Source organism: Rhamphochromis longiceps, linkage group LG7 (genome assembly GCF_057381845.1).
Source record: "Rhamphochromis longiceps isolate RC_006_pf linkage group LG7, R_longiceps_female_GT1.1, whole genome shotgun sequence".
Taxonomy (NCBI): Eukaryota; Metazoa; Chordata; class Actinopteri; order Cichliformes; family Cichlidae; genus Rhamphochromis; species Rhamphochromis longiceps.
Window position 1 is genome coordinate 61555841 of NC_140563.1, and position 9514 is coordinate 61565354.

The window sequence follows — 9514 nt, forward strand, 5'->3', positions numbered from 1 at the left end:
ATTGACAACAACTGTGTCTACTAATAAATCTAGGTCATCGGTAATATTCGGTAGGCCTTTTCTGTTAAAAAATAAATAGAAATAATCTATTAACATATATTGAAAACAGAGCAGCGTGCGTTTAACAACAAAAAAGTGAGTCGGAACTTAATTCGAACGCCGTATTTCGCGACGAGCCGTCTTCAGCGTGACACAAAGATCATTAAACTGGAGCGCTATTTTAGCGAGAAGCCTGGATCTTGGTAAGGTTTATCCACATACAGGTCTTTAATCTTGATACGAGGCAGTCCTAAACTAAAGACTTCTTGGTCATGCATCTGAAAATGTTTCTTTTCAGACTTGACATGATGTTCTGTTGCTCTTAAAGATTATTTTTAACGCTAACGAAGCTAACGTTAGCCGCGGCTTTGCAACGCACAAGGCATCTGCGAGTTCAGAGTTTGCTGCTCTGCTATATAGGCAAGAGGTCAGGTGTGTGAGTGTTTCCTTTCATCTTTGTGTGTCCACAGCTTTAAGGGACTAACTTTGTGTAGCGGCTGGCGTTGTTCTCGCTGTTGTGTGTAACAGTGAGTGAATCATCAGGGCCCATTATAAACCAAATGCTTCGGTCAGTTAAGCAGATCTCTCACTTAATTCACTCGTCACCTTATTTCACGTCAGTTAAAGTTTTAAAATGGCTTCAATCTTCATATTCATCAGAGGGCTAAATAAAACCACGCAGATCGGTACAGCTTAGTCGAAATATTGTGCAGTGGTGTTGTCCAGCTGTTGCACTTGTTATTATTGCTTTGTATGTGATGAACTGATAAAAATAACAGGCTTAATACTATCTGCTGTAATGCCAACCAATGAAAGCTGTCACGTGATGGCCGTTTTCATCTTTTGTACCTTATTTTTAAAGTCACCAAAATATTTTGCAGGAAGTGTGCAAGCCAGTAAATTGATTTGTCAGGAAACGTGGCAAAATAAACTATCGTGAGACCTGTTATGACACGTGGTTTGGAGATGTCGACAACAAAAACACAGGAGGCAGTGCTGGATGTGGCAGAGTTGAAGATGTTAATATTTTTACTGGGAGTGACCATGAGGGACAGGATTAGAAATGAGTATGTCCGAGGGATCGATCAGGCTGAGCGGTTTGGAGACTAAGTTAGCTGGGCAAACAAGACTTGGATGGTTTTTACATATGCAGAGGAGGGAAAGTGCATATTTTCAAAAGATGTTGACGATAGAGCTGCCAGGCAGGAGGGAAAGAGGAAGGGCACAGAGAAGATTCATGGATTTCATGAAGGAGAACATGCACAGGGTTAGTGTGACAGAAGAGGTTGCAAAGCATGGGGTGAGTGGGAGGCATATGATCTGATGTGGCGACCCCTAAAGGGCACAGCTGGAACAAGTAGTAATTGTTTTTGTTTTATTTTTTTAATGCAGAGATGGACATTTCATCAGAAACCTGTTCTAGTGATGCCATTGTGTTGTACAGTACCATGTCACATTTATTCAGCAGACTGTAACCTCAGGTGGTTGTAAACAATTAACACTTGTAAGTATTGGGAATACGCAGTAGTCAGCTACAAAGTCTTTTAAGGGTTTTGCTTATTTTAATGGAATAGACTTATTTTTTGCTGAGCTATGTCAAGAATCAATTAATATTCTGTGTTCTTTGAGGAAAACCCAGAGGTACTGATTGAGCAGTCACTTGTAAATGGTCTGTGTCCAGTGCGGAGATGGGACAACACATTTTAGAATGGTATTCAGAGCTTCTGTGTGGCTGTAGAGCAGGTAGTCTAATCTGAAGGTTGGTGGTTCGATCCCCGACTGCTCCAGTCTGCATACCAAAATTCTAGGGCAAGACACTAACCGAGAATTGCTCTCCAATGCGTCCATTGGAGTGTGAATGTTACACAGAAAGCACTTTGAGTGCTCAGAGTAGAAAAGCGCAATATAAGAGTCGGCCAATTTCTGTGTTTTATGTTGCGCAGTTGTAATGGAAGGAGCAGAAGGAACAGGTGTCGACCTCAGCAGGAAGTTTGTGTCTGAAGCAGAGCTTGATGAGAGGAGGAAAAAGAGACAGGAGGAATGGGAGAAAATCAGAAAACCTGACGACCCAGAGGGTAAGAACACATATCCAAAACTATACAAAACCTCTAAAGGATGTCCCACTGTGCATGTAACCCCTTTATATTTGTCCTTTGTACTTCTCAGAGGTCCCAGAGGAGGAGTATGACCCACGCTCCCTCTTTGAGCGGCTGCAGGAACAGAAAGACAAGAAACAAGAAGAATATGAGGAGCAGTTTAAATTCAGTAGGTCTTTGTGGGTGTTGCTCCACTTTTCATTAGGGTTTGAATGAACACTTTTCTTCTGTAATTCTGTGATGTAAGAGATAATGAATAATGTATTATCAGCAGTATGTGTCAGTACACTTTAATATTCAGTTTCTAAAGGTTGTTTTTGAACAGCTTCATAGCAAATGTAACTTAAGCTTTTTAGAGCACAAGCCACCATTTTTAGACATCATTAAGGTCCACTTATTAATCCAAGTCCGAATCAGCCTTAAAATTGTCTTTGGCTCTTGAGGAAACTTTGTAAAGTCTGTAGATTTAATCTTGAAGAGTTTATCAGAGTTCCAGTGGTGTGAAACTTTGTGCCCCTTCTTGATTTTCTTGTACGTTTGTCACTCGTAAATGTTTCAGATCATTAAACAAATTGAAATATTAGACAAAGATAACACAAGTAAACACAAAATGCAGTTTTTAAATGAAGGTGTTTATTATTAGGGGGGCAAAAATCCAAACCTACATTGACCTGTGTGGAAAAGGAGATTAAAGTGGAGTAGATCAAAGGATCCTTAAAAGCCAGACATCACACTGTGATCCAAGGAAATTCAGGAAAACTCTTTCACACCACTGTATGTCAGGTTGGGAATTGAGGTTCTTCTCCCAACAAAATAATGGGAATAACTACTCCCATAATTTGGTGCTTTTAATTCTGATGAAATTCAAGATTTCAAAAATGTCTTCACAACTTGGAAGCAATGATTACATTAAGGGAAACATTGAAATTTATTCTCCTGCTTCGAGTATCAGACAACTTACCCCCAGTTTTTACGTAGAGCTTATTTGGAAAAGCTCTCTTCAGTTTTTTCATTTATAATTCCATATTCAACATTTTTGCAAGTGATGTTAGATTTTTGTTTTCAGTGCTTCCTCAGATGACGCTACTTTGTGTGTTTGTGCAGTTTTTATGGCAGATTCTCTCTGGTTTGTTTTCGGGGAAATGCAGTCACTCTCTTGTCATGTGTTTGAGAGTATGTTTCTATGGTAACAGAGAACATGGTGAGGGGATTGGATGAGGATGAGAGCAGTTTCTTGGACGAGGTCTCCCGGCAACAGTGTCTGGTGGAGAAACAACGCAGGGACGAGGAGAAAAAGGAGCTGTTGGAATACAGAATATCCTTCATATTCAAACAGGGCACTTGCACGGTTGAGATTGGAGTCGTAGAAGCCAGCATGCAAACATAAAACCAGAATGAGAGTTGCATTTAAGTTTGCGTTATATTAAAATCAATAGCAATTCGAACTCTCATTCAAATACGAACTGCCTCCACAGCAAGATTTCTACTTCTGAGGTTGAGTTTTACATTCATATTCTTACTAGTTTGAGTAAAGCTTTCCAGTCTGCTCTCTGGTGTCTCCCTTCAGTTTTTAATCCCCCACTTTTCCACGCTAGGACCCCATAAGGAGTTTTTTTTTTTTTTTTTCACCTTAACTGTGTAGCTTCACAGCGCTCTAGTGAAGCAAGCATCTGCAGAGAGCCGCAAAGAGCCTGAAAAGAAGGTGGCACCTAAAGGGGTGGAGCACAGGACCAGCCACCTGTCACAGGCCCATTTATTAGTTGGAGCTGTAAAGAGACGCAAGTATGCACATGAACATGCACCATCCTTAAAACGTGTTCTTGTTGTTTTCACCTGTTCTCAGCTGCATTTGAATAAAACGCCAAATCCACCGTTTTACTTTTAAGCTTAAATTTTAAAACTTACTCTTTTTTTCCCATTTTAAATCATGCTTTTTATTTGTTTCTGTTTTTTATTGTCTCTGTAAAGCACTTTGAATCACCTTGCTGTTGAATTGTGCTATATAAATAAACTTGCCTTGCCTTGTTTTTTAGCTGCCATTAGCCTCTGCCCTCCACCTGCCAAAATCCAAATTTGACTCTCCTTTAATATTACTTTGTAGCCAGAGGCTCTTGGGTCTCAAAGTGGAGATTCTTTATAAACATGCTGACTTAATGCTATCTTTGCTCAGGACACACTATTGAAAATGACTTCAGCTTTCTCGTTAAATAAAGGAAAATTAGTTTTTTAAATACTCCAGTGTTTTCACCATCTAGGCCCTAACTTTGTCTCCTTTTCTTTATTGTCTGGCTCAGACTTGTTTTTGTTCAAAGTACAGAGCTCAAAGAGACTAACAGTTTCAACAGCACCGACAGAGTTTGTTGATAATTGCCACACTCAGGAATTTCACAAAATTGCTGATATAAAAATATTAATTGGATCAGCTTTAAGTCTTGTTTTTCTAATCTCTTTGTTCTCTCTCCAAGTTCCTCACAATCAGACAGCAGTAAGAAACAGAAAGTGGAAATCACGGCAACAACAGCAACGACAGGAAATGGAGAAAAACACACAGGTGGGCAGCAGCCAGAAAAACACATTAATATGCAGCTCATATAATATACAGTGGAGTTTGTTCCCTGTGAGCCTGTTAAAAAGTGGAAATGGATGCAGATTCAGTGGACCACTCTTACTCTCTTTCCTACAGTTCAAATCACTGTGACTGTTGTATGTTGGCACAAGGTCTTACACTTAAGTTATGCTTTCCAGAAGAGGGGGGCGGAGCAGGAGCCAAAGATCAACAGACCGTCCCTGGCGTCACTGCAAAGCCGCCCTCAGCCGCCTTGAGCTCCGGCCAAGGCGTACTACACTTGCCGTCGGCGGCCGTGTGTGTCGGTGTTTTACCAGGACTCTGCGTTTATTCCGGCAGCAGCGACTCTGACAGCAGCTCGGACAGCGAAGGTAGCGTGGACGCAATTATGTCGCCGTACCCACGGCACAACAGGGCCTACAGATAGACATACAGCAGCATCCACACACAAACTGACGCATGTTGGCAGCAATTAGAAAAGGTGACCTCACATAACACATGCACACACAAACTGATTAAAGTCATTTATAGAGGCGTATCTGCAGGTAACAGGAGTTATTGTCAAGTAAGTCGTACACCTGCAACACACAGCAAGCAAACATTTTATGAATTCCTGTTGTTTTCACAGCTGTGAGTTTAACTGTTGCTCTTCGTCATCAAAGTTCAGCCCAGTGATACAACCCTAATAAACCAACTTTAAACTCTATTATGAGCTAAATCTGTGTATCTATTTGTGTTGTTTTGCAATTGTGGCACCCAAACATGACGCCTCCACCCTTCCTTCCCTCAATTGCATGTCACGCAGTTTAAGCCGAGCAACCAATCCCGCACTGCCTACCCTGATGACATCCTGCCCCCCCTACACTCCCTTCCCAACCCAAGCCGCAACGGCTGCAAGCTGTGCTATTGGCTGAGGGAACAGTGATTGACAGCTGTGGAGCAAGGAAGAGACTGCTTTAGACTGTCACATGACTCACACCTTTTAGCTATCTGCAGCAGAGGAGTGAGAGCAGGACTGCGTTTGGGTTGAATGCCGAGTCTGTTTGGATTGAAAAATTCTGTTTTTATTTGTGTGAAGTAATGTATGTTTGTTTAAAAGTTGCGTTATTCTGGGAAGATACTGGACTGTTTATTGCTGTCTCAGACTTTGGGGCGTCTGAGAAGAAATAAATAAAGAGATTTCCCTGTGTTGTGCCGTGTTTTACTTTGGAGTTTCTGAGAGTACAACAGAAACATTATATTTACAGGAAGTTTTAAAAAATGGCTCACGTTTAGGAAATGGGCATGATTATTCCTTTTAATTTGGTGCCTCTAAAGAGTGTAAATGTCTGTTTTTCTGAGAGGTTATAGGAAAAGAGACAGGGATTCATCTAGATTTGATGTTTTGGGGGCCTCAGCCCCAGTCACAATATCATGCATAATATTAATATTAATGGTAAGCAACTCTCTTCACATTTAACAGTTGGGTACACATAACAATTTTAACTTCCAAAGCAGCTTAACTAGTGGAATGACCTGTTGCAGTGACTAAGAATAATTCTGAATAAATAATGAATATAACACACCAGTTATCAAACACTAGTTATCAAATATGAATCAAAGGGTCGATAATGTTGACCAGAATTTTCCAAAGTTAAAGTAAGAATTTTGCGAGGAGAAAGGAGAAACATGCTTTACATTGTTTCAGTCTGTTATGAATGGGATGTCACCAAAGTTCATGCATGTGAAGGCAGACAAGCTAATACTTTTGGCAATACAGTGCATGAAAGAGGTGGTCTAAAATAACATGCATATTTAACAATTGATTACAGTTTGACAGGCAGGGAATAATCTAATGTAAATCTATGAGGCTCTAGCTTTTTCAATAAAGTGTTTTCTATTTTTATTCTGTATTGTAGATGATTACCATATCTGTGTCACCAAACGTAACTTTGTTTCTTACATTTTAAGCCAGCAACATGTGACAACTTCTGCATGTAGAAGGCAGAGATAGGTCTCTATGATGCCCTGCAATAACTAAGCTCTTTTTGGCAAACGCTCTCTTGGTGCCAAAAAAATAACACAAAGTTTGGTACTCGGGATTGTGGCCCTGGGTATGACCCGTGGACATGATTTAGGGTTCATCAATGAAAACCAAAATAAAAGAGGGTTGTATAATTGTGTAATTAATGGTTGTGTAATTCTGTTTGTGACAGAAGGTGTTGACAAACTTTTTGTGACCAAATCCATCTGTAATTATATTGCATATATTGCTTTTATGAGGCTATTTGCACTGCCAGAGTGCACCTACTAAAAATATACCAGTTGAACAATTTCTCTCCAGTGTTGTGGGAAGCATTTAGTTTCAAATCCTGGGAAGAATATACATTAAATATAGTCCGTTAAATAATTTAATGAGGAAATGCAAAGAGGCGAGTCTCAGTTCATTTTTTCTTTTAATATATGAACTAATACCACACATGGAAAAATAGATCAAGTTCTTTAGTAACGATTGGAAATGATCTACAGGAAAGACTATAAACGGAGGAGTTCGTGGTTCACTCAGCTCTCTGATTGTGATGGCGCAGCTTTGCGCACAGCCTTTGTCAGGGCATGCTGGATAACTGGGTACAGTTTATAGCATCCCTCAATGCAGGTCCTCACTCCAGCGGTTAGAGTCTCTTCAGTCATTTCTCCATCAGACTGTAGTCCAGAAATCTGGTTCAGGCTTGGGAGGAATGCGACAGTCAGACCACCCTGGTTCTCACAGCTTACCGAGTTCCAGCAGTTTTCCTCCATGTAGGAGGGGTCAACCACATAGGAGGTGCCATCCTGGTGCATGGAGCAACCGAGGACCAGATCATACATTTCGATCCCCGCATCTGCAAGCGCAAGAGAGGCGCATGTGACGGCATGGGCCAGAACTGAACCGCTGTTCTCAAGAACCATCACGTTGACCTCGATCTGAGAGCGAGGGTATTTGTGGAGACATATGGCAGGCTGCAGGCTCTCATGTAACATCAGGGAAAAGTCCTTGTCCTGACTCCCCTGAATCCAGGAGCCCCTCTCCGGGCAGGAAAATGGAGCAAAGCGCATGTCGGTAGTCAATCTGGACACAGAGAAAAACAGTTGTGGTTGAGTCTTTTTTTTTCTAAACTGTCACAGATATCAGTGTCCACTTCAAACTGAATGCTTTATTGGTATACCCACATAAGCTCAGTTTTCAAACTAACTATGGTACTAAATAATAGTTCACAGTGAGAAGTAATACAAAAACTCTTTTCAAACACAAGGAGTTGCCTCTTTGTGCACATTTATGACTTATGGATATGTCAAAAAGGCAGCACGGTGGTTAGCACTGTTGCCGCACAGCAAGAAGGTCCTGAGTTCAATTCCAACATCAGGCCGGGGTCTTTCTGTGTGGAGTTTGCATGTTCTCCCCGTGTTTGCGTGGGTTCCCTCCGGGTACTCCGGCTTCCTCCCACCGTCCAAAGACATGCAGCTTGAGGGGATAGGTTAATTGGAAAATCCAAATTGCCATTAGGTGTGAATGTGCGAGTGAATGTGAGCGCGAATGGTTGTCTGTCCCTATGTGTTAGCCCTGCGACAGACTGGCGACCTGTCCAGGGTGTACCCCGCCTCTCGCCCTATGACAGCTGGGATAGGCTCCAGCGCCCCCCGCGACCCTGAAAAGAATAAGCGGAAGCGAATGGATGGATGGATATGTCAAAAAGCGTTTTAATCCCTTTAAACCCCCCCCCCCAAAAAAACCCAACAACAACAAAAAAGTGCTGTATTTGGATTAAGTCAATAATGTCTCCAGCAATTGTTTTGGGCAAAAGTTAAAATTCTGTTGCATTTCAATTGTTTATGTGGTTTATTAAAGTTTAGACTAGTTTTCACGCATGTGTAGTTCAGAACAGTGGGGGAAATAATAAAAAAATCCAAAAATTCTGCTATCCATGTAAGACACAGCAGGCTGTATTTTTATTATGACTTCACAGTTTAATCAGCAGAAAACGATTTCTTTGTTTGTTGTGTTGTTAGAACAGTCAATATGCTTAAAGATTTAAACAAACAAACTCCATACCTTCCACATTTCATATTCGTCTCATCCTTCCGGTCTGTTTCTCTGGGGCCGTAAACGCAGCACATCAGCTTGGTGTTTCCAGCCTCCAAGTACGCGGAGCCTTTAGCTTGGCTCACCAGGCCACAGCGGACGAAAACGGGCCGCACGTCGACCTGATCCCGTCGCCGACCGTCCGCTCTGGGCCCCTTCGAGGGCAGAACCGCCGCCGGATCGCACGAAAAGAGAGACGGGCTCTGAGACACTTCTGGACCACGAACACGTTTGGTGTCAGTCGGCATGTTGAAGTAAATGAACCAAGCAACCGGTCCCGCACGAAATCTCTTCCCCTAGAAACATAGCATGCTGGAGAAATTCTTCCGCTAATATACGTACACTGAAGGATATTACATCAGAAATGCGAAATATCGAGTACGTACGGATGCATCAATATTTCATCATTATTACTAGTCAGTTCGTATGCCATAAAATAACAGTCACAAAAAAGTGATACATGTTATTAATCAAGGACAGAATAAAATCATTTCTTTTAAAAAAAATGTAAATAGATAAATAACAACATTAGTTTAAAAAGTTAGAGTACTTAAAACAAAAGCTGGCATACATTGGGCTTGCGGACTTTTCTCACATTTCTCTACATCAACTATTTAAAAACGACAACAAAAATCTGAGCTGACACCGTTTAAGTTGCATCAGCCAAAGCACAGAGGTTCGTGTCGCTGCCGTGGCGGGCTCGGTTAAGAAGGA

General features: G+C 41.4%; 2 protein-coding genes across 2 annotated transcripts; one reads left to right on the forward strand and one right to left on the reverse strand.

Annotated features, from left to right (window-relative positions):
* Positions 1-173: 173 nt before the first annotated feature.
* Positions 174-5498, forward strand: psme3ip1 (proteasome activator subunit 3 interacting protein 1). The gene is made up of 7 exons (XM_085414697.1): positions 174-242; positions 1983-2114; positions 2206-2304; positions 3329-3450; positions 3784-3917; positions 4601-4686; positions 4881-5498. The coding sequence occupies exons 2-7, from the start codon at positions 1988-1990 to the stop codon at positions 5126-5128; spliced, it is 816 nt and encodes a 271-aa protein (XP_085270823.1). The 5' UTR covers positions 174-242; positions 1983-1987; the 3' UTR covers positions 5129-5498.
* Positions 5499-7117: 1619 nt separating this feature from the next.
* exosc6 (exosome component 6) lies at positions 7118-9504 on the reverse strand. Its single transcript, XM_085414696.1, has 2 exons — positions 8771-9504; positions 7118-7789 (listed from the first exon to the last, which is right to left on the reverse strand). The coding sequence occupies exons 1-2, from the start codon at positions 9046-9048 to the stop codon at positions 7243-7245; spliced, it is 825 nt and encodes a 274-aa protein (XP_085270822.1). The 5' UTR covers positions 9049-9504; the 3' UTR covers positions 7118-7242.
* Between the last annotated feature and the right edge of the window lie 10 nt (positions 9505-9514).

Bases quoted from the DNA above. Each gene is read 5' to 3' on its own strand.
- exosc6 (XM_085414696.1), bottom strand. From the start codon at position 9,048: ATGCCGACTGACACCAAACGTGTTCGTGGTCCAGAAGTGTCTCAGAGC. The intron at 7,790-8,770 runs GTATGGAGTTTG...CTCTGTGTCCAG, and splicing joins ACGAATATGAAATGTGGAAG to ATTGACTACCGACATGCGCT.
- psme3ip1 (XM_085414697.1), top strand. From the start codon at position 1,988: ATGGAAGGAGCAGAAGGAACAGGTGTCGACCTCAGCAGGAAGTTTGTG. The intron at 2,115-2,205 runs GTAAGAACACAT...TGTACTTCTCAG, and splicing joins AAAACCTGACGACCCAGAGG to AGGTCCCAGAGGAGGAGTAT. The intron at 4,687-4,880 runs GTGGGCAGCAGC...TATGCTTTCCAG, and splicing joins AAATGGAGAAAAACACACAG to AAGAGGGGGGCGGAGCAGGA.